Source organism: Pituophis catenifer, unplaced genomic scaffold (assembly GCF_029215685.1).
Source record: "Pituophis catenifer annectens isolate HBS135680 unplaced genomic scaffold, rPitCat1.0.hap2 SCAF_1, whole genome shotgun sequence".
Classification (NCBI taxonomy): domain Eukaryota; kingdom Metazoa; phylum Chordata; class Lepidosauria; order Squamata; family Colubridae; genus Pituophis; species Pituophis catenifer.
The window spans coordinates 84291829-84317563 of record NW_027256881.1 but is presented as its reverse complement, the minus strand read 5'-3'; the positions used below and the strand labels follow the sequence as shown (position 1 = coordinate 84317563).

Here is a 25735-nt window from a genome sequence, read left to right as displayed (position 1 = left end):
CCCTTCTAAACTTTCAATGGATGGAATTTATTCTTCCCATATAAATGGTTGAATTAGCCAGTCTTCTGCCAGTCACTATGTCCACTCACCAGGAAGCAAAAACTATGCTCCTAAACATCATTTTCCATTTCTTAGTTCCAGTCAAAACTGCTCTCCTGCAGTTTACAGCTCTGCATGAATTCTTTAAGCTGTCTGAGATCATCTTATTTTTCCTCCAACTACTAAAGTTCTTTTTAACTTCTATGCCTGCTCTTTCCCTGCATTTTTTTGGGGGGGGGGGGCTTGAAAACTCATTTGTTCTACTTTCAAACTCTTCTGCCAGTCAGTTTTCTTAAAATTATGTTTTCATTATTTCTACCTTTTTTCTCGGGCAGGGAATGCAGTGGTAGTCCTTTCCTAGCACTCAAATCATGTCAAGAAATATAAGTTCCAACGTAATGTCAAGAAAACTTAGGATCCAAAAAGCTTTCAGTGAAAAAATGGAGAAGTCTGGCAAATTTGAAAATATACCAGTGATGACAGCCATTCCTCCTGAAACCATGGCAACACCACTGACACGTGTCATGCACAGAACTGCACGCTAGTGGCATATATACACATGAAAACGAATGGAAGGAACTGAAATACTGATCAGGATTGCGTGTTCCATTGATTAACTGCTGCATCAAAACCACTGCAACCGCCAGCTTACAATACCAGGGAAGTTATTAAATGGCTCATTTTTGTTCACCCTCACTCCCCAATTATGTCTGGTAAAAGCTGACAGTTGAAGCAAACTATTAAGGCATAATTCTGCACAATTGTTTTGTGTGAAAGAATCTGATTGTAGGCTCCCAGTGAATGTAGTTAATGAAGCTCCCGTCATCTTTGACTTCTTGGCCATTAGAATTAGGTCTTGATTTTCCCTCACAGAGCAGTGATTATTTTTACATAAAGGTTTCTTTTGGGGAGCGGGTGGGGGAAGGCTGGCTTCCAAGCAAGTTACATGTCCCACTAAATTATATGCTAAATTAATGTGGTAATGTTGTTGCACAAAATAGCTTTCCCTAAGAATTGTGTATGCATGTACAGATAGTCCTCGACATACAACCACAACTGACCCCAAAAGTTGTTACTGAGACAGTTGCTAAGTGTGTTTTGCCCCGTTTCATGATCTTCCTTGCCACAGTTGTTAAGTGAATCCCTGCAGTTATTCAGTTAGTAACACAGTTAAGTGAATCTGTCTTCCCCATTGACTTTGCTTTATCAAGTTGAAAAGGTGATCGCATGACTCTGAGACATTGCAACTGTCATAAATGTGAACCAGTTGCCAAGCATCGGAATTTTGATCATGTGACCATGGGGATGCTGCAACAGTCATTAAGTGTGAAAACGGTCATAGGTGTTGTGGCCCGTCAGCGGCTTGTGCAGCTCGTAGCTGATTCCGACAGCGAGGAGGTTGGTGTGGTGCTGCGCCAGCAGCCTGTGCAGCTGGCACTCGTGTCAGACAATGAGGAGGCTGGAGAAGATGTGGTACCAGAGGCGGGGATTCAGCCAGGGCCTTCAGAACCTCCAGAAGCTCCCAAAAGTGAAGAGGAAGAAGAGGAGGAGCCTCTTCTCGATGCATGGGCGTGCAAAGCTGCCAAAAGGCAGGAGTGGCTCCTCAGGAAGAGGTCTCCTCCAGAGTAAAGCTTGGGGCTAATTGGCCACTCCCTTAGCCTATTTAAGGAAGGACGATGACTGAGGCAATTTGCAGGGAACAACTTCGTTCACTCTCCTTCGTGTCCTGATCTTAGTTCTCTTATCAGTTTCCTGCAAATTGCTTCTGGGCTTTCTGCCAACCATAGTAAGATTACGGTTATTTATTCTTTGGATTCTTGTAGGCTGTTAAGAAAGTTAATTAACAGCCTTTATTTGAAAAAGACTGATTTAATTTAGTAAACTAAGGTTTGTACAGGCTTTGTGTGTGCTGCGTTCTTTGGGGTCCATAGCTGGGGCAGAACAATAGGTCACTTTTTTCAGTGCCATTGTAACTTTGAACAGTTACTAAATGAATGGTTGTAAGCCGAGGACTACCTGTATACTATATACATATAATTTGACAGTTCCATGCCACTTCCAAGCTTGTTCTGGCTTGGAGTGAGAGAGAACAGAAACTATTGTCAGTTTTAATGTACACTAATCGGCATACATTAAAATGAAATTTGGTTGCATACCAGTCTCAAAGAGTCACCACCTCCAATATATACTATATAAACATAACAATAAATAAATAAATACAAAATCATGCATATACCCACATATTATATGACACAGAGAAACAACACAGTCTAGTTCGGATATACTGTATACATGTACATGGCGAGAAAAACAAATCTTGTGAGTTTACCAGACAGATGGCATAGGGAACGAAGTTGTAACAGAACAGGTAGTCCTGCTAGAAATACTTCAAAACCTTCACCCAGCGGGAGCAACAGAAATAATATTAATCACTTAGAATAATATTAAGCTGAATAGAATAATAGTTAGAATAATATTAAGCTGCAATGAGGCCATATATGTGATCTGGCCAAGTTTAAGGCTCTGTTTTTCTCCAGAGATATTATCTCAATAATGTACTATCATATAGAAAGTTGTTGTTGTTAGTTGTGAAGTCATGTCTGACCCATTGCGACACCATGGACAGCATTCCTCCAGGTCTTCCTGTCCTCTACCATCCACCCATATAGAAAGTAGCTCAGGCAAAATCTGTTTTATGCACGCCTCTACTTCAAAAGTACAGTTAACCAAAGGAAAAAAAAAAGAGGTATACTGTACTTTTTTGCAAGATTCTTGTGGTCAACAAGTAACAGAACTTACCAAAACGCTCCAGAAGTTTATATACATCAACTCGTAAATTAACTCATCACACTTGTAACTTTTTATTTATAACACATTAAGTCAGCATTCAACAATTGCCCAACTTCTGAACAATTGGTTCTAAATATTTACATATTTATTAGATTTCTCTAGTCACCCATTTCCATCCCAATTGATTGTCTTTCAACTGGAGGGCTATTCTATCTGAATTCCATCATTTTTCAAGTATAGATCATGCTGCTGCTGCTATGATGACAATGGTGATTCTGTTTTTTTTGAATTGTTGACTTCACATAGTTCTTGGTTTAAAATTTGGGCTGTAATTACTACTTTTAACAAACCTCTTTGAATGGATATGACAGCCTCCTCCTTATATTTGCAGTTTGTCTAATGGCTCTTCAGTTTATGAGAATTTTCCTTCCACACATGTATTAGCATCTTTGGATTGACTTTGTAAGAGATGATATATAAATGTATTCATCCTTCTAGTTAAATAATATAATCGGATTTTGTATGGTGATCATTAATGATCTATCCAACAGATTAACTTCTTTTCAATTGGATTTTTAATAGATAACTACTAAATTCCAGGCTATTGTGTAATTATGCACTGGGGAAAAGTTAAGTATTTTATAAGTATTTTGAAACAATCACTTTTTGATGTTAATTGGCTTGATAGAATATATACTGCTATTATTTGCATGTCTCTTGCTAAATTCATTTAATGGTTAATCTTCTCCAATCCTGTTATTCAGACCTAAAAAAAACTCCATAATATGTGTCTGGAATACCGATGGTCATATTAATGTATGTATAAGAATTCAGGTACAATGCGTCACATTCAGATCCTGCTGATATCAAATTCAATCTTGTGTCCTCTTGAGGATTGTTTTCATTTTCATACAGTCAGTGACTAAATATATGCCAGCAATTGTGAAGAGATGTCAAAACAGGTAAACTGGATCTATAGAAATTTACAGATGAAGTTTCTATGTTGTGAATTTGCTACACGTTAGCATGAATTGGCTTTCATTTGGCCTTATAATTTGTCCTGTGACACACAAACATAATTAAAATCAATAGACTACATGGAGCCTTCAGATTGTCAAAATTATTCTCCATGTAGTATCAAGAACATTTTATCAGCAAATACTTTTAATCCCTTATTTATGTTATCCCTTATTTAAATTGTTATAATTCAAATGTGGCATAAGATCTGCAAGTCATTCTTGTACAGGTTTTGACGTCCAACAGAAGAACTTGTTCATTGTCAATATTGTGTGTTTCAAATATTTAATGGCACATCCAACATCCAAATTCAGAAATAAAGTCAAATATGCAGCTAAAAACATACTCAGTGCTATTTTTGCATACAAGATGATTTTAAGAAAAAATAAAGAATAAAATATATATTTTTAAACAAACCAATGCATGGATAGTTAATAAACAAAAGATATTTATATAGAAGAATTGTCCTTCTACAAGCTATCATACATATTTATTAAACCCTGTAATGCTTCTAGATTTTCCTCCCAGCTGCACTATTTCTTTATTAATTTTTTATGCCATCTTCTCTGTAAGGTGATTATGGGCAAATAAGCAGTCTTCCAGATATAATGGTAGCAACTGGAAATTATTCCAGTTGAAATTTCACAGATTTATCAAGATTGTTGCACAATGCCCATAGATACTCTTGTCCGAGTTGAATTATTTTCCATTTAATTATTCACATTCATTAATAATCATCTGTTTTAAACCATGCATAGCCTTTGATCCTGCACATACTTAATTTGTCACCTGGATTATAATAGTTTATTGCACTGACACCAACACCTTTAACATTATAGTATTGGAAGATTCTCCATCCATAACCTACTTTAGTATATGACTAAATTCTGGCAGCTTGGAAAATACCAAAATTAAGAAGCAACATATACTGACTAACTACAGTAGATAGACATTCAGGAAGGGCTGCCTGGATAAGTCTAACTTCAAGCAACCAGAACAAGACTTGACCTAAATGATAAACCAAGGTGTTTGGTTAGGCCTATAGGAGGTCTCAAACCTGTACATGTGGATATATGAGAAAAACAATTTATGATTTATTATTTAGTGACAGCTTCTACTGTGAATCAGGAGGAGTTTTCTGACAAATAAATTTTATTAAAGGGCATAAGCTCACATGAGTTGCAGCTCACTTCATCAAATGCACAGAGAGGCTAAACTGATGCAGGATTTAAATTGGGATGAGGTCAGAGGAGGGAAGAGAGGGGAAGACAGGTTAAGTATGCAGATAGAAGATACACGCAAGACAGATTACAAGTTCCCTATTAAAAAATGTAAAACATAATTCAACTTGCCAAATCTTATACCTTTTAATAAAATTTGTTAAATGGAAAATGTAGTACCAAAACCCTTCTGATTTTTGGATTATCATAGCTCTCCTCCCACGCTGTGAAGTATGACAAGGTTGTTTCTTTTCCTTTACACAACTGTTGTACTACAACTCCTATCATGCCCAGCTTCCAAGGTTAGCCAAGATAAGGCTTATAGCAAATCTAGATTAGCAAATCTAGATTCTAAAATCTACATTGGAGGCTTTGCATATCTCCATCAAATCTGCTGTCTGGGCTAAGAGGTTTACCAAGTTTCATACGCTTAGCCATAACCGGATAATCCACGCACAGGGACTAAACCTGCAGTTTCTTTTCTAGTCTAGCACCCAGGGTTGTGTTTGCATATGCATATGTGCAGCTCTGTCTAAAAAAAAAAATAACAATAATGCTTGGGAAAGGCAGTAACATGAACTTGACTTCAGGCAGTCCTTGTTGTTTCCTTGGCAGCAGTATGGAAATGGTGGGCTACCACCTTCTTACCATATTCCCCAGAGGTCTTTCATCAAAGTACTAAGAGGGCCTGACCCTACTTGGCTACCTAACTCAGGCTATGCCAAGTGCTGAGGCATGAATGGGTGGGCAAATTAGAATTAGTCCTCCTCTCAAATAGTAATAAATGTGCCAGTAATCAATGTGAATTCTCCTTCTCTAAAACTGCTACATAATCTTTATGTATCCTGACTGCTACACGCACATTCACTCACATTTTCATCTTACTATTTCCTCAGGCAATGGTAGCATTTTTGGAGTTAAGGTCATGATTTCTGAGAAGTTTGACCCTGACTATGCTGCTAGCAATTTCTTCTTCTGCTGCTGCTGCTGCTAAGGCTTGAATGAGGAACGGAGTGGCCCAAATTTCTGGAAGAAATCCTCCTCGGCACGGACCAGTGCTTCTTCATCAATGTAGATGGCTGCTCTTCTGGAGGCTACAAAGTACTGCACTTTTCTCAAATTCCATCCCAGTACATATTTTAACCAGCCACAAATTGCAGCGGTGGACCTACCAACACCTGCGTTACAGTGAACGTAGACAGTGTGGCCATTCTCCAGAAGCCCGTGCAGGAGATGGACAGCCTGAGGCAGCATCTGGACTCTTCCTAGGATTAGAAACAAGATCACTGTCAAATGCATGCTCTCCCCCAACTCTCTCTTGGATTATCCAGTATTCCTATTAGGCAATAAATTTTTCTTTTTTCTTTCTTTCTTTCTTTTTTTTTTTTTTTGAGTAGCAGGGCATTTCAAGCAACACAGTGGCCTCCAACTTCAGACCACCTTTATTTTCTATGAATCCCTCCTAAGCCAAACAGAAAAAGATTGTGAACAATAAGGCTATGCAACAGGTCTGATTCCGTTCCAGAAAGCATGATTTGCAGAAAGAAAATTAATCAAGCAACAAGCTTGATTCCAAGTGGAAGAACAGCAGTGTAGAAATACTCCAAATATCTACATAAATATCTGTGGTTTTTTGCTACCTTTGACTCAAGTCTTGACTCCCGGCAACTGCCCGGACAAGTTTTCTTGGCAAGATTTCAAAAATAATTTGCCCTTGTCTTCTTCCTAAGGCTGAAAGAGAGTGACTGGCCCAAAGTCTCTCAGCTGGCTTGGTGCCTACTGGAACTCACAGCCTCCTGGTTTCGAGCCTTGTTGCCTTAGCAGTACACCAAAGATATCTACACAAAATTTGTAATAAAAAGATTTGCAGTTTCTTTGGGAAACAATTTGATCTATGGATTCAAATATGAATGCATTTAAATTTCTTTTAGCCATCTTAACATTTTAAAACAGAAGTAAATCCTTTTTTACTGTTAGATAATCCTGTTTTCTAGCTGAAAAATATGTTGTGAATCAAACAAAGCAAAAGTGAATGACTTCTAGGTGGAAGAGGCTAGAGCGATGAGCAATGGCTAGGTGAAGATACTCCTACATACAATAACTTTTACCTTTAGAGGACAGGCAAGATATAAATGTAATTAAATAAATGTATAAAACACACCTATACAGATAGATATTTTTGCATGCACATATTCTTGACATTTCTTGCAAAATCTCTAATGATGGATGACACATTGTAAAAAATCTGGAAGCAGCATATCAACTGTGGATTGCTACCTTTGTTGCAAAAGAATCAAAATAAAAATAATATTAATGCTAAATAATTCCAACAAATCTCAAGTGCTTATTTACTTTAACAAAAGTGATATGACCAGCCCACCGTTTTCAAAAGATAATTCTGCTTGCAAATATATGCTGATTAGATATATGAATTAAATTTTTTTGCTAATGCATTAACGCATTTATTCATTATCAAGACTCTGCACAGAGAATGCTTTCTTCCTGTTCAGTTATAAATTAGACACTCTGTGTACTTAATGCAAATCCGAAATGCTAAATTAACCATGATCTACATTATCTTCCATATAATAGAGGGAGGTGAGAAAATTGTGGAGTTTGTTTTAAACAATGTATATATGACTTATGGCACTTGTGGTTGAAGTTCTTATTATTTTGGTTTTTTAAAAAAATTGTCTGATGTACATATATGTACATGTACATAGAGCCTTGGTAGTACAGTGGTCTAAAGTACCCTGTTATTAAGACCAGCTGCCTGCAATTACTGCAGGTTCGAATCTCTCCAAGGCTCAAGGTTGACTCAGCCTTCCATCCTTTCTAAGGTAGGTAAATTGAGGACCCAGTTGTGGGGGCAATAAGCTGACTTTGTATAAATATACAAAAGAATGAAGGCTATTGCTGAGCACATTGTAAGCTGCCCTGAGTCTCCGGAGAAGGGCGGCATATAAATCAAATAAAAAAAAAAAAGAAAAGAAAGAAATGCATTTCAACAATTGTGAATTCTGTTTTCCCCATTTCACATGATACAGTATGCACTTTCTAACTTCATATCAAGTTCTGTGGCATAATTAACATTCACATCATTATTATAATGCCTGAATCCACAAAAGGTATTAAATATTCATAGGCTTTATAGTCTTTTGTATTGTGTAATACTATTGTCATACTATGTATTGATAGATGGGACTGACCTTGGGAGACAGGGAGAAGAGCCAGGGCAATACTTGGATAAGAGGCAGCCTAGCCTCCAGCAGGAATGTAAGCATGGCATATGCCTCAGAAGGGATCCTCCCTAGATACTTGGGTTTTAAAGGTGATGGAGGAAAGATGCACTTTCGACTTGCAAGATTGTCGTTGGACTTGCAAGATAGTCTAGACAAGAAACACACTCAGAAGAACTAGCTTTACTTTATTGCAGGGGTGTCAAACTCAATTTCATTGAGGGATACATCAGGGTTTTCTTTGACCATGGTGGGGCAGGGTGGGTGTGGCCAGGGTGGGCATGGCTAACTCGACGTCACTCGTGTCGGGGGTCCTGTGGTGGCCCAAGTGCTCTGCCAGCAAAAACGGACTCCCAAGCTCTGTTTTCAGCTGTGACGGCTTCCTGCAACCCTCTGCCAGTGAAAACGGAGCTCCAGAGGGCGGACCTCCTGAGCTCCATTTTCACTGGCAGAGGCACCATGGGCCGGTCCTTTGCTGTTTCCAGGGCGGCCCCGCGGGCCAGATCTAAGCACCCCATGGGCCAGATCCGCCCCCCAGACCTTGAGTTTGACAACCCCTGCTTTATTGTAAGGTTACATTAATAGACTCTTGGAAGTCTGAAAGTACATTTCTCTTCCACTGCCTTTGCATGGAACCAAAAAGAGTCCCGTGCCCACATTACTTCTGCAGGCTAAGCTGCCATTTATCCAACCATTGCCCTGGCTGCAAATCTTCCCCATCTCCCAAGATCATTTCCACATACCATTACATTTGCCTGTAAGGCTGACGTACGATTATAAGAGAGGGACTAACATGTCACAAAAAATAGTTAGCAGGAGCTTGTCCTTCCTGCCTCAAAGCCCCAACCCAATTGCTAGTTATCCTGATATTGCGGAAACAAGAGGAAAGGAATTCTGGTGCTTCCTATCAGCCAAATAAATAAGAATCTTGAACTAGTGGAGCAAGAAAATCGCCAAGGGAAGACTTGCCAGTATTAGATAGAAATACTTGCTAACAGCATTAGCAGTTTGTTTTGACCTTGGAAAAGCTGGGGTTTTTTTCCTTCTCTTGTGTATCTTGTCCTTTTCAATTTATAAGGTTGATGACAGGATTCATTTACCTATCCCTCTTGTCTGTGTGAGAGACAGGAAAAGAGAACTGCTTTGGGACACAAGAACTAAGAAAAACAGAAAAAAGAGTACTAAATAATGAATTTATACAATAACAGGCTATTCTATCGTAGTAACTATGGTGTGGTGAGTTAATGAAAGGAGCAGAGATTTCAGACTGATGATAAGTGTAATATTTCAGAAAGGCTGAATTTAGGAGTAATTTTAGTAATTAATCTACTCTATCTATTATCCATAATGCTAATTGGATGGTATCTGTGAGGTTACCAAGGCAATGTCCTACCTCTCCAGTATGTTGTAAAATATATATATATATTAATAATCTAAGAAGCATATCAACTGATAAATGTAGATATAGTGCTTAGAGGGTTTTTTTTTTATTAGCAGCCTGCAGATTAGCCAATGATTCAATTTGATTTGCTGTTCTTTGTCTATTTGGTAAATTAGTGAATTAGAATAAATTAAGAATGCATCATAGCATTCTTCTATTTTTATGTCTTTGTCATCTTAAGCTTTTCACCAACGAAGGTAGCATTTCATTCACTATATTGCCTGAAGTTGCTTATAAATCATGGTCTGGATTTGCAGGTAGGAGAAATTATTTTGGATTTCAAAATCTGAAATGGGCTTCCCTAAGACAATTGATAAAGGCCCTTTGCAGAAACCAAATTGTCACAGAATACTCAGTGGCTAAGACGCTGAGCTTGTCAATCAAAAGGTCGGCAGTTCAGCGGTTCGAATCCCTAGTGCTGCGTAATGGGGTGAGCTCCCGTTATTTGTCCCAGCTTCTGCCAACCTAGCAGTTTGAAAGCACGTAAAAAAATGCAAGTAGAAAAATAGGGGCCACTTTTGGTGGGAAGGTAACAGCGTTCTGTGCGCCTTTGGCATTTAGTCATGCCGGCCACATGACCACGGAGACATCTTCGGACAGCGCTGGCTCTTCAGCTTTGAAACAGAGATGAGCACCACCCCTTAGAGTCGGGAACGACTAGCACATATGTGTGAGGAGAACCTTTACCCTTTACCTTTTATATATATAATCAAGAATTCAGGAATAAGAGCCTTGAATAACATGAATTTATTTTACCTTTCAAGCATGGAGAATTTATAGAATCTAACCTAACATATACAGGGCATTTTCTTATGGCAAGCCTGGAAAGGAGGGAAGACTGAGGTTGCTACAAAATCAGATAACTTTTACCTGATTTATAAGCAAAAGGTCCCATTTTAGCAACTATGGATTAAGCAGATGGGGTTCAGTTCAGCAGAGAAAATGTAAAAATGCACCAATGTGCGTGAGGCAAGAGAAAATAATTCAATGTACACGAAGTACATATTTTTCTAATTCACATACATAGTTCCAAAACAAAGCAATTCTGTTCCCGGCATAAGCCTAAGTAAAATGCAATATGCTTCCTCAAACTGCAACTCTTTTTTCGCTTGCGTTCTTTGGCAGAGCCCATTTTTTAATAAAAGAATCACATTCACTAATAAAAATGTAAAAATTCAAGACCTCTGCCAGCAAGAGAAAGGAAATAGAGGTACAGAATAAGCAAGAGGACATAAATGAAATGGCAAGCCTAACTAGAGAGTGTCCCTTGGCAAATGTCTGAAGTCTGATAATAAGAATGTGAAGAAGACTGGAGCATATTCAATGCTCATATTTCTTCTGATTTTGCAAGAGGTGAGGTCTCATATTCACATGATATCTTACTGAAAAACTACTGCTGCAACTAAAGGCCATGTTTAAATCATACTACAATACAAGCAGGTTTTTCCCCCCAAAAAATGGAACTCTGCTCAAATTTTAACTACTTAAGCCTCTTACAAAAGGTAAATACTCTGCAAGTGTTGATTATGATGAGGTGCAAGATGGAGTAAAGTTGACCTCTCTTCTTTCCTCAGAGAATAACAAGAATACATTAACCCATAAGGAAGCAGACTGAGGTGAGGGGTCACAATATCACTGATTCCCTACTCCTCAAGGAACATGGAATAGGACTATTCAGTGTTCAGTGCTTTAAATAAAGATGTATTCTACTTTTGTCCCAGAGTATTATATCTCTAAGGAAAGTTCAATAACAACAATGACCTTGGGAGTATATGCTGATGGAAGTGCATCCTCCTGATAGGATTAGGCAGGAATTAGACTTCTGTGTCACTGCACGTCTGGGAATGTATGAGTCTGTCATTTGGAGATGGTTACCTAGCTATTGCATTTATACTTCTGTGAATGTTAATGTTCTAGCTAGGGGGCGCTAAAACAACAAAGCATAGAAAACTTCCCAAAAGTCAGATCAACCAATCAGCATGCAGGACATGCATCTCTACACAATGCATAGTCCAAATTTGGGAGGTGTGTACGTCAGCTAGTCTACAACCATCTGCAACTTACCCATCAACCCCTTTGCAGTGTAGGTATGCGTCAGTGGTGAGATTCAAATTTTTTAACTACCGGTTCTGTGGGCGTGGCTTGGCTTGGTGGGTGTGGCAGGGGAAGGATACTGTAAAATCTCCATTCCCTTCTCACTCCATGGGAAGGTTACTGCAAAATCCCCATTTCCTCCTGATCAGCTAAGACTCAGGAGGCAGAGAATAGAGGAGGGTGGGGGCCAGTGGTGGGTTGCCCCCGGTCGGACTGGTTCACAAGAACAGGTAGTAAAACCGGCGGAAGGCCCAACCCACCGCCCTGGATGTCATCATCAGTGATCTGTGCATGTGCAGAAGTTTCTGCGCATGTGCAGAAGTTTCTGTGCATGCGCAGAAGCAAGGCACATGCGATGCTTTGCTCACATGTGTGATCTCATTGCGAACCAGTGGTAAAGGTAGGTAGAACCCACCCCTGCTTTGCACCCTAAAAGAGAAGCATCTGTTGCTACCTAGGATTGAACTCTCAACCTTCCGAGTGGAAGGGGAGCATCTTTACTGCTAGGTCACCATGTTGCTCCACCACATCTATATATATAAATTAAATAACTATACACTTTTAGTAGCACTGATAGAAATTAATTATAGCCTATTGAGTAAACACGGTTTTCTTATCTTACAAACAATACCATCATATTATTAATCTCTACCATAAAAAAAAGGTATTTTCTTTAAATATTGCTGAATATTTTGTATAGTCTTATGAATACACAATTCATAATTAGCTATTATACTTAAAATGAACTCTTATGAGATTTGCTTGTTAAATCCTTAGGATTCTCCATGAGTACCATAATGCAAACATCCGAGATTAACAGTAAATTTGTAAAGCTATATTATTCAACTATATCACTGAATGGATGCTTTCCTAGAGATGGAATGTGAATATTACCTTCAGTGCTCATGTCTGGTGTTGGCATCCAGATATAAGCAAGACCTTCTTCTTTGTACAACTTCATGAGAACTTCTGGGCTCATTGGTTCTGGATAGCGGTTGCATCCCCAGGAATTCTGAACCACATCCCATTCAGTCTGGAAGTTCATTATAGCTGTAATGCCCAACTCATGTTTAAGTTTGACAGTCACATGTTCCACTTGACGAGGGCAACTTCCTAACCACAGATTTGGCAAAATCCTGTCCAAAGGAAAAAATATTGAACTAATGAATGTTAAAAGACTTCAGTGATTAATCTAAGTCAGTAACATGATTAATTGAGGGGTAGTCATTTTCTACAATTCATATTTAAATAAAAAGTTACCAAATATCACTAGGAACTTGAAATTCAAGAAAGGAAGGAAGGAAAGGAAGAATCACTTGTACAGACTAGAATGAACTCCCTCAAGCCAAATTCAAGGCTTTCATGAAGGACAAAGAAAAATGTATTTCCTGATAACACTTTCTAGCACCCTAAAAAGTCCACTTCATAGCTGGTCAGATCATTTTTCATACATTACAACAACTATTACTTATTGGACACAAAATATAACATTAAAACTTAAAATTTTATACATTAAAAATCTGCTGTCAAATTTTGCACAGAGAAATCAAGTAAGGGACCAATATTTGGCTACATTAACATTTAGCTGAATAATCTTGTTATTGATACTTAGTTCAGTTATTTGGGCTTCTAAATTAGACTGCTAGTGAATTACTTTGGGTATTGTGAAATAGGTTATTAATCACTTGTATTGCATTATCATTCACATTCTAGCAATTTACTCAAAAGACAATATTCTTAATATCGACTTAAGAAATCCTCAGAGAGTAACATATTTGTCAAATTACCTCATTCTTCTGAGGACTGTCACTATATATTATGATAGCAAATTCTATCATTCTTTCATAGATACAAGGCTTGTCACATTTAATTGTATTTTAATGATGTTGGTTTAAGTCTTCCAGAAATGTGCCTCTCTGTAATGGTTTTGTTTTCTCATAATGGTAACTAATATACTAAACACTGGATGATGCAATTTTAACTAGAGGGCCATTTATATGATATATGAGCCTTGCATGTTTCTTATATTTCTTTCCAGAAATTCAGCTTCCTGAATAAAGTAATTCTCTCTTTCATCTGTGTCTAAGATAGTGTTTGACTAGACACAGAAATTGATTAACATTAGAAAGTAATTTACCAAGAATGTATTTAAATGATTTTATTTGGCCTGAAACACAACAAGATCTGTCAACTTCCAAAGACTTAGAGACGTGTTAGGAAGGGGATCAAGGTGAGAATTATTTATTTATTGTAAGAAGATGGACAAATTTATAGAATTAGAGATTGGTTTGTACATCACTATCCTGTGACTTCTGAATATTTTTTGAAAAAAGGAATAGACTCAAGTATTAAACTGATATGAAATCAATGAAGTATAATCATTCCACCATAACATATATGGATTGAATCAATCAAGACCATTAATATATTTTAAGAACACAAGAAAAACTTATTTTAATTGTTACATTATGTATTTAAGTAAGCACAATCAATTATTTTGATAAACTTGAAAAAACATTGGGCACTGAACTTATATCTCACTGGAAAACTTTCTGGCAAAACAGAAGCACTTTTAAATCTATATCAGCACTTGTCCTCCTGCTCCGTTGCAGCTGCAAGCAAGCAGAAGTGGGCCTGCAGCCACATGGGCTCCTGATGCACATGGCTGTCAGTGCTGTCACTGCACGGCAGGTGTCAAGGTGTGGATGGCTTGGCTGCGGGGCCTTGAGGTAAGCCAGTGTGGGGCACATGGGGAGGCTCCACCATCATCTCTCCGCGCCTTGTGGCTGCAGCACTGCAAGCAACTAGATGGAATGGGCGGGCGGGCGGGTGACTGTGCAGGCTTATTTTGTGGGTAGGACTTATTTTTAGGGAAACGGGGTATATGAATTGCAACTCTTTTTGATAATTTTGCCAGAGATATAAATAAATTAGTACACATCTTATCTTTGGCTGGCAATGCTTTTTGTCAATCACCAAGAAACTCTTACAGGGAATTTTCAGACGATTCACTATACACTTGCTAAAGCATATAAACTAAACTAGTACAGAAAACTAATTCAGCTTTTATAATTTAGCCACTAACTTTGTTATTGCAGAATACTGAAAAAAAATAAATAAACTATTTCATTTATTAAAACTTATTCTTTAAAAGCGCAGATAATCATGATGGTTGAAAAATGAATAATTCAAGAATAATGAAGAACATTGTAAAGATTAGAGTTTAATCAATACTTATTACCCAATTATTTGTTTGATAAACAATTACTTCAAATATGTGCTTGGACAGGAATGTTTACTATTTATGTTAAACACGTTTGCATTTCTCTTCTCTTCTTCGCCCCCAAAATGTATCCCCCTAAATATATTACTCTTTGGGTTTGCCATGGATATATTTTGTTTTATTATTCATACTCATTATTGTAGATTTAATTTCTTTTTCAACTCCTCAGTTGGGTTGCAGAAAAGAATATCAAATTTGAATTGTCTGGGTTTCTTCCTTTATCCTAGTCTATAATGTTGCATGCAACAGTAGTCGAAGAGTATGGGGAAAAGGGGACAATAATTATATATTTAATTTCCTTGAAGTTTTTGGCTTTTCATCCCTGTGCTCCAAGTCTGTTAACTATTAGATAGCAAAGTCATTTCATTACACAATGTTATTAAAGATGTGATATGTGCAGAACAAAATTATTGAGCACATCATGAAACCAGCATGCATATGCTTCGAAGCTTGACAATTATGCTGTGAGTCTGATTTTGATCATAAGGCATTTCTAATGTTGACAACAATTCCTAAGATCAGGTTTCTCTTTGATACTGTGCCTGTAGAATGATCTAAACAATTAGCTTCAGAAGGATAGTTCTGTATCATATTTTACATAACAAGTTATGTGGTCCTCACTTCTAAAACTCACATTAAAAGTTAGTATATATTGCAGAAATGGAAGGGAAACTATGGTATAAATGAATTACACTTTTTTAAAAAAGTCTTATACTGCTCCTTGAACAGTGGCATTTAAGAGGTTCTCCTGTGATCAAGTTCAAGGATTCCATAAAATTACTAGAACTCAAAACTCTCACCCTAAAGTCTCACTTTACATATTTGAAGAAAGGCAAGAGAAAGAAAAGCATTAAATGAGTAAATTGGATGGCACTACAGACTCATAAAAAACAAGCATACACAAGACCAAATTGGGTAAACAAGATTGTGAATGATGTTGTTTAGACTTTATATCTAGTTGAAAATGTTCATTATCCATGGTTCAATGATACTAATGGAAAATGGACAGGGAAGCCAACCCTGAAGAGATAAGAAGGACAAAACAATAATCTATAGCCATTCAGTCTTGGGTGCCATGAAGTGTAGCATGTAAGTATCTTCAATTAAATATCCTCAGATGAGGGATCTAAGAACAAATTACAATACACACTTTCCAATGAAGACTTATCTTCATTAGAGCCGTGGTGGCACAGTGGTTAGAATGCAGTATTGTAGGCTAGCTCTGCCCGCAGCCAGGAGTTCGATCCTGACCAGTTGACTTAGCCTTCCATCCTTCTGAGTTCGGTAAAATGAGGACTCAACTTGTTGGAGGCAATATGATGACTCCCTAAACTGCTTAGGCTATAAAGCACTGTGAAGCAGTATATAAATCTAACTGCTATTACTTCCTTTGCCCTATGAGGGAGGTGTCTATCTGAGTTGCTTACAAACATTACCTGTTTGTTGTGGAAATGAAATATTTCCACAACAAATATTCACCCTAGCAATGAATTATACATATCTCCATCAAGATCATCTTCTTTACTTTCTACACAATGTAACAATACCAAAGGGATTGAGACTGGTTCTGAAAATGTTCAATGTAAAAATGCAGTAAATAGATATTAAGGAAACATGGGGTTTTATAAAAGCACTTTTACAATTACTATTGTGTCACAAGACATTAAATTATTTTAACAAAATCAATGCATAGGATGAATGGATGATTTCCTTCCCAACTCTGCACATTCTTAATTAAATTTGACAAATCACTTCGAATGCAGATGAAACTAGAACAAAATCGTATGAATCCCATTTTTACCTAAGGAGACATTACAAGACTGCGGTTGTAAAATGTCACTGGTCTTCTGACACCATTTTGCACTGTGAAGCATTAGAAAATTACCAACCTTGTAACCATCTTATAGTTTCACAAGCAATTCAATAATGTCAAGAAGCAGTGTAAAAAGCTCTGTAAGGAGATTTCAGTAAATTTGTTTATCTACAAAGAAGTGATGAATTTAGCTTGTTTATTTATAATGCAGCTTTCTATGGTTGTTCCTTATGATTAAAGCTAATACTTGCCAAAATTAAGTTACTTTACCGGCCATTAATTTAAAGTGCTGTTTCACTTCTATTGGTACCTGTGCATTCTCTTCTTAAATCCAGCACTGACTCTTATTTTTATTATCTACTTAAACTGCACTATACTTACAAGATTTATAGTTCACTGTACTTGCCCATTAAGTGTTCTGATTCAATTTCACAAAACACTTCATGATTGTCAGGCTCATTATTACTACCTTTCCTGATTGTCTAGAAATATTAGGGCTACATCTACCACAATTTCCAGGTGGCTGAGAAATAATTGTAATCCTAACACACCTAGAGGGTAAAACAGTTGTAGAAAACTAGTTTGATTGCATGTCTAAAGTCTGATCTTGTACAACATGGATCCCAATAGACTTAGATATACTGCATAGATCTGCCCTGTGGTAATATTTGAAGAGCTAGTAACATATAATGCCCATACAAGTGATAAGAGGGAAAGGAAGATAGCTTCTGTTATTCATCTATCTACAGTATCTATCCAAACCCTGGATGACAAACAAAAGAGCTTCTATAATTAACATCTAAGCTGCAATGCCTGAAGGAAAAGCCAGATGTTTATGGCCTTCTGAAAGATCACTAGAGTCAGGGCCATCTCTAGGAAGAGACTCTTGCATAGGGGAGGCACCATGTCAGAGAAGGAACCCTTCAAGCAACTCTGAATGCTCACTATGGTAGATCTAATGGAATGGTCAGAAAATATATGGGAAAAGAAGTCCTGGCCCCATGTACAGTTTTAAAAGTGACAACCAGCACCTAGAAATGCCTACTAGGAGCCAATAAAAGTTAATTGACTAATTGATAACAGAAACTTTGAAAAAAATCTAAGGTACACAGAAATATGCTTTGCTGTAGCAGACAATGACACTGTCTTTAAGTATTAGCGCATATCTCTATGAAAATTTTCCAAGAAAGAACTTCAAGAAGTGAGTGCTGAGAATATAACAATATGAATAAAACTACTGAGAACTAGACTGGCATGGATGGAGAGAAAATGCTGAGAAAAGCTAGACTATATCAAACTAATAGAGAGAAAGGCCAAGAGTGTCTTGACCACTAAAGGCGAAGAAATCCTGTTTATGGACCATCTACAACCTTAACAATATTTTCTGTTAGTGAAATAAGTGGAAATGCATAAAGAGGAAATACCCTCCAGTTGAGAAGGAACACATCTCCTTGGGCTCTTGGATCTTGCGACCTCTGGGATGTAACTGAAGGATGATTCCAAGATGCAAAGAAATCTATCTTTGGTTAGCTCCAAATATTGAAGAGATATTTAACAATAGTTGGAGATTTTATTCATGCCATATAAATTGCTGTCCTGCTAAAATGATCTGCTAAGTCAGTGATGGTTAACCCTTTTGGTACCAAGTTCCATAAGCACGCGTGCACACATGCGAATGCACGCACGCTTGCCTGAATCCCCAAAATGCAATGTGAGCCCCCCTGCGCATGCACCCACCACCACCACCACGCATGCATGCGCATCCCAGCCCCCACTTGCCGTTTTGGCTTCCAGGTTGGTGCAGGAGGCTTTCCAGGCCCAAAATGGGGTGTGGCCTGAAAAGTCTCCTGCACCAACCTGCACCCCCCATGCATGCGTCCCGTACCCCATGCATGTGCACATGCATCCCTGCATGCGCCCCACCCCCCACGTATGCACCGCAGACCACACCTAAAGACCACTTGGCTGGTGGGAGGCACGCACGCATGCGTGATGGAGCTTGGCTAGGGCAATGGCTGGCGTGCTTGCAGAGAGGTCTCTGCATGCCACCTGTGGCACACGTGCCATAGGTTCGCCATCACGGTACTAAGTCATTATTGATGTGTTACATATGGCTGGCTGCTGCAAAGCTGTTGAGTTTGATCCTTTAGTTCAAGAATCATCTTGACAAGGAGAGAAGCATAAGGACATATGTTTCTCAATGTTTAATGACAGTGTTGCCCATGGCCAACTGGATTGCTTGGTCCTTAAAGACTAGTTCATTATTGGCAATTACTGTTTCATCATACTGATATGGGACTAACACTCCCTTGACTTTCCTAGATGAAGAATCTCCTTGGTGGGAACTCCATCTGGGGAAAGGAAAGGAAATTCCTGAATTTGGAAGGGAAAAACAAAAACAAAGAGAGAAACAAGCCAAATAAAAATGATAGAGGGGGAGGAATTGAGGAAGCCTGGAGTCCTCTGTAGATGTTTATCAGCACAATTTAGGAAGGGTGAACTCCCTCCCTCTTGCTTGCATGATTAATATGAACCCTTTTTTTGCAATTTCTAAGCAAAGTTAGATTGGCATCCTTCCATGAGTAGAGAGTGAATGTCTGCACAGAAGCAAGAGAGAAACTGCTGCCATTACTTCTGCCATAAATGATTTTAGTTGGTGCCATCCAGGTTCTCACTAAAGTGAGGCAAAAGAGCTCCTCGCTTTTAGTATCTGCCCCTTATATAACTTGTGCCTCTGAATATTAAAACACCAAAGACAATTATTTAAGAATTTCCAATCTCCTTGGGAAGTAAATGTATGTAGGATGGTAGGCAAAATGATTTTGGCTTAATTTTCACTCTTATTTATTACTGACTCATGTTTCTTGTCAATGTTATTTTCTGTATATCTCTGATTGATACAGAGAGAGAGAGAGAGAGGGAGGGAGGGAGAGCGCAAATATGTTTAGACTGTTTATGTATGTTTATAGACACATGTATATACACACATAAATATTGAAGCTGCAGAAATTTCTATTCTTACATCTGGGTCAATCTGCAAATTATCTATAAACATCTTAAAACAGCTGCATATTTCAGCTCATCTATTTGCACGTGGTGTTTAATTGTATGATATATCGGGGTGAAACGCCACTGCTTTGCTTTGTGAAGTGACTTTTGACACTAATTGCTGGAGGGAAATAGTTCCTCAGAATGGAAAAAGTAAGATGCTCCACTTTTCAAAAGCGTGGAGGCTGGCTGCCTTGATCAGCATCAAAGCCTTTATCAAAGTGAAGCACACACAAACCCCTCTTTAGTCTTCAGACCTAATATTTATGAACCATTTGAGTTTTGAACGAGTGAAATCAGTAGCTAATTTTCAACCAACTTCAAAAGGGGCATCCCACTTGCCTGTGTTAGAAACAATAATAGATTATTAGAAAGTTATTGAACCTATTTTAACTAGGACCAGCAGTCAGACTCTTTTAAAAAGTATATTTACACAATGAGATGAATTAGACCACAATTATTTTTGTTCTCTAACTCATCACATTTTATCCCAATGATTATTGGAGATGGTAATTAATTTTATTGTATAAGATTAAGAACTGGGCTTCAAAACTATATAGGACCTGCAACAATTGTAATTACTGTGATTATTTTAACTATAGAGCATTGCATTGGCTTTCTGCTCCTATCACACAGTTCACAAAACTCCAGTTAAAAGTTATTCCTTTACCCTTTCATAGTGCCATGTTATAATTTTGAAATAAAAAAAAAAACACACTCCAGACACTTAGCCTTCACATTTGTCTTTAAACATTTAACTAGATGTTACATTTGAAGTTAATTCAAACTGAACAAAAAGCAACGATAACGAAGCACGTTAGTCCCCTCCTCTATCTTTTGAATGAATAATTCAGTGTAGATATTAATGGCAACCAGAAATTTTAATGACTCATAGAATATCGATGAATATGCACCAGCTAAAGCTTTTGGCTAGGACTTAGATATTAAATAAAGCCTGTATCTTTGGTGGATACAGTTTTTTAGCCTGAATGGGCTATCCAAAATACTTTCCTCCTTTACTTTGATACTTTCAAATGAAAGGCATATATGTCTTTGAGCATTATATCTGTTAAACCAGGTCTTGGGTTGTTAAAATTTATTTGGACAAGGTGGATCTTGGGTTGTCATAATGCATTTGGTTTGCCTTCTTCATCCTGACATCTCTGAATTAATAAATGGTTCAACCTTGAGGCAAAAGTCTGAACCTTCTCAAGTCTGCACCTTCTCAAAAGGAACAAAAGTCATATACAAAGATAAATTGCTCATTGTGCACAGGCAGCAGTCTTACTGATATGAATCCTGTTTTATACAGGGCTCTTCTATTAATTTTTACGTTATTTCCTGCTTTTATTTACCTGCATATCACTAGGTAATGGAATTTTTAATAACACTCAGAATGAGTTCATAATTTCTCAGTTTGTTGTCAAGTGTTGGAAAAAAGTTTGAAACAAAGCATATTGTTAATCCCATAAAGACACAGAGGGAAGATATATTTTGAGCATGCTGTTACAGCTCTCTAATTGGAATTACTTCTTATTCCCCAACTTATGTTGAAGGAGCAAATGACAGTTCCTAAGCAGTTGGAAAGTGAAACAGCCAGTCTCCTGAGAATACCATTTATGACTCTCTGGGTTTTGAGCATAAAATAACACATTTCAAAACAACAGTGAAGAAACCAGGTTTTAGTCCTCTCTCAGATAGGGAGTAATTTTAGGCCAACCATTCTTTCTCAGCTTTTTTTAAAAATCTGTCTACCAGCCCACAATGGATCGTTCTGATAGGTTATAGTCCATAACTTTCATTGAAGAGATTTTCACCTTTTAAAGGCTTGATTCAGACGAATAATAATAATAAGAAGAACTCAATACACTTCAAGCATGAAACTTTTTATGGGGTAGTTTAAAAATAACTTTATAAACTTCTGCATACTTTCAACTGGCATTTTCAATTAAGTTTGGTATTTATTTTCAGAACTGTATTTGATGTACTTATACAGGTAGTCCTCAATTTACGACTGTAATTGAGGCTTCAACTTCGGTCATAAATTATGACAGTTATAAAGTGGGTCACCACGTGACTGCACCTGATTTTACAATTAGGTTGTTTTGGGTTTTTTTGCAGTGATCATTAAGTAAACACAGTAGTTGTTAAATTAACCCATTGTTCATTATAGGGTAATTTTTGCCAGAAACTGGAAAAATGTTGTAAATCAGTCATGTGACCACAGGATGTTGCAAATAGCTGCAAATGGAGGCCAGTTGCCAAGCACCCAAAATCCTGTTACTTGACCGTGCAAATGTTTGAACATCCAGGGCGTAAGTCCCTGTTTCAGAATCCTCTGTAACTTAAAATGGTCACTAACAGACTGGTCATAAGCCAAGGACGACCTGTAGTCCCATGCTGCCAAGATTTGCCTCCAAAAAGCTATTACTTAGTTCTGCATGTGCATTTGGGATAAAACAAGATACGTTTTTGGTTGCTGCTGCCATCAGTTTCAGGTACCTGACTATGTTGGGCTAGATGACAGTTTTCTGGTAAAACCGACTGAATTTCATTCACATGCTGCCATCTACACTTACATTGAGGTATTCTAAATTAAAATAACTTTCCTAAAAAAGGCATTTTTCTCCCCCTTTCCATAATAAGTACATATAGTCCTTGTTTAGCAACTGCAATTGGGATCAAGCTTGGTCATTAAACAAAACAAGGGCTAAGTGAAACTGCGACTGTGTTTATTATGGTTTTAGTTCAGCTTCCTTTTGCTTTACAGACTTAAAAATCAGTGGTGGGTTGCTACCTGTTCGCACTGGATTGGGCAAACTGGTAGCGGCGGTGCAGGAGGCTCCACCCACCCACCCGGATGCTTCTGCACATGTGCAGAAGCGGCACGCACATGCACAAGTGAGCGCACGCCCACGAGCGAACCGGTAGCAATGGGTTTTGAAACCCGTCCCTGTTGCAAATGTCATAAATATGACGGCGAGCTGCAGAGTTATTTTTTCATCACTGTCTTAAGTGTGAATGGTTGCTATACAAGGCAATCACTAAGTGAGGACTAGTTGCAGATAAATTTTTCCTACTGCTTTATTAGATAGCTAGACAGAAGACACAAGCTACAGTTCACAATATACAAAGAGCAAACCCAGGTACTTTTATCATAACTCCATCTAATTTGTTCCACGTTAGCCAGCTTCAGTCACATCAGGGTTACAAGGCAGCAAGCTGCCTCTGCTGCATGACAGATCACTTTCTGAGAAGGAAACTTTGTTATTTTCAAGGGTCGCTGTAGCTTCTTTTAATCTGGTATCTATTACTGCCTGGCTTTCTGACCCGCTGCCTTTTTTCGTTTTCCTTTTCCTATGGCTACTTTTTTGTTTTGGTTCTTTCTGCTTGACAGTGCATTTCTTATCTCGTATCTTTGTCTCTCTCTTAATTCACTTTAGAATTCAATGCTATTACTGCTGTTAGTCAAGAAGCTGAACGTGGAGATCAGCATCTACTTACAGATCTTTGTAGAAAGCTGCTGAGGACTTTGTTCACTAAAGCAATAAATATTTTAGTTTTGAAATACAGAAAGGAGGATTGCTTGATGGTGCTAATAAAGAAGACAGTGCTCAATATTAAAGGTAATTGCTGAGGTTTTTAATCAGATAACCATTCAACAAAATGTCAGGTGCTGTTAAAAGCATGTCAATTACTGGCAGTTTTTCCATACTGACTTTTTCCAATTATTAATCTTTCCAATGGCATTGAGAGTCAAAGAAGATGGTAGCCCCTACCTGGCCTAGGCTGGTTCCAAAAGAACTAAGCAGTCTTGGTTAGTTCTTGGATGGAGACCACCAGGAGCTATAAGAGTGGGAAGCTGAAAAAACACACCTTTGAATAAAACAGTTGTGACAACATTCATTTTGTTGCCCAAAACTATATGTGTCATCAAGATTCAACTTAAGGGAGTTCTGTATTTTTTTTTAGCATTGGTAAACCAGAACATTTATCTCTGAGATCTGAAACACACACACATGAGATCTTTGGGTAAACTTGGAGCCAACTTCGTTGGATAAAACTGTCCAGCTGATGCCACAGGAGATACATGATCCTTCGCTTAATCAGGCCCTATACCATGTAGGCTTAATAAGTCATAACCAATACTCTGAATTGCACCTGGAAGTTACTAGTAACCATTACACCTTGGGAAGCGTAAGTGTCACACAGGCACACCAAAACATCACTATCTATGCCACTGCATTCTGGAGCAGTTGAAATTTCCAAGTGGTCTTCAAGGGCCAATGTAATGCATTGCAGCAATCAGGTCATGAAATTATTAGAGAGTAGTTGACTGTATGAAGGGCCTTCTAATCTAGGAAAGAGTGCAGCTGAGGAAGATGAAGCTGTGCAAAAGGTCCTCTTGACCATAGCTGCCACCTGCTCATCAAGAAGGAGCTGTGAGTTTAGGAGTACTCCAGATTGTGTACCACCCTTAAATGGGGAAGTGCAATCCCAATCAAGACCAAAGGTTGAGTATTTCCATATCTAGATGGCCCCAACCACCACAGCTACTCAGGCTTGGTAGGCTGAGTCAGAGACAGACCCTCCCCATCAGGAGTGGGTTCTAAATTTTTTTACTACCGGTTCTGTGGGCGTGGCTTATTTTGTGGGTATGGCTTGGAGGTCATGTGACTAGGTAGGTGTGGCTAGCTGGTCAGAGTCATTTCTGGAAGGTCCTCGCACTTACAACCAGTCCTCGCACTTACGACCCGACTAACTTGTTTGCTTTTAACACTGATCAGCTGTAGGATGGCCCTTTGAAGCCCCACGGCAAGAGTTTAAACAGTTTTTTTTCCTCTAGTCATCAGCTGGGACTCAGGAGGCAGCAATAGATTGGGGGTGGGACCAAATAAAAGGTAAGAATAATGTGGGTGGGAGGGGTGGGAGGGCGGGGGGGGAGAACCGGTTTGGTGATGTCATATCATCACCGCTACCGGCTCGGCGAACCAGACCGAACCGGGAGGAACCCACCACTGCTCCCCATCCAAACTTCCATGTATACTGTAGTTTTCAAGCCCTGAGATACTATCTCAATAGCTTCCCCTGGCTGGCCAGGGGTTGAAAAATATAACTGTGTATCATCAACATACTGTGGATACCAAATGCGGACACAATTGAGCCCTGCAGCACCCCAAAATGAAAGGGCCTAGAATATAACCTCTTCCTCCAAAACAAATACTGATTGAAACCAGTCCCAGAGGAAGGAACAGAACTACCAAAGATCAATGTATGCTACCCGCAAAGGTGCCCCCTATGCCCAACCCCTATCCCAGAATACCATCAACTGCAGACCTACCATCTTTTGAACAACTTTCTCTAAAAGAAAAAGGTTGGAGACAGGACTGCAGGTACTTAACAGTGTTGCATCCAGGGATGACCTTTTGAGGAGGGGGCACACCATAACCTCCTTTAAAGCAGCAGTACTGCCCAAAGAGATTGACACCATAGTATCAACCCAAACCCAGGTTACTTCCTTGGCCACTTTCACAAACAAGGGTGGTTGATCCAATACATAGGTGGCCAAACTGATAACTGTGTCCACTTCCTCAGGAGTCACTGGTTCAACCTCATCCGGGATTACACCACAAGATCTGATCCCAAGTATCTCAGCTGGACCTGCCCAGTCAGATTTCAAATTACCTATGCTCAGTCAAACTCACTCTGAACCTTTACCCAAAATACTCCAAGCATTTCTTCTGGCATTCT

General features: G+C 38.5%; 1 protein-coding gene across 2 annotated transcripts in view; it reads right to left on the bottom strand.

The window, feature by feature from the left end:
• Window positions 1-4147: 4147 nt before the first annotated feature.
• EPM2A (EPM2A glucan phosphatase, laforin) overlaps window positions 4148-25735 on the bottom strand; it is a 44841-nt gene continuing 23253 nt past the window's right edge. For both annotated transcript variants that reach the window (XM_070932665.1, XM_070932666.1), the window contains exons 3-4: window positions 12735-12976; window positions 4148-6331 (exon numbers count right to left, since the gene is read on the bottom strand). In XM_070932665.1, coding sequence (XP_070788766.1) covers window positions 6057-6331; window positions 12735-12976 — 517 coding nt within the window. In that variant the 3' untranslated portion in view covers window positions 4148-6056. The remainder of the gene's footprint in view (window positions 6332-12734; window positions 12977-25735) is intronic.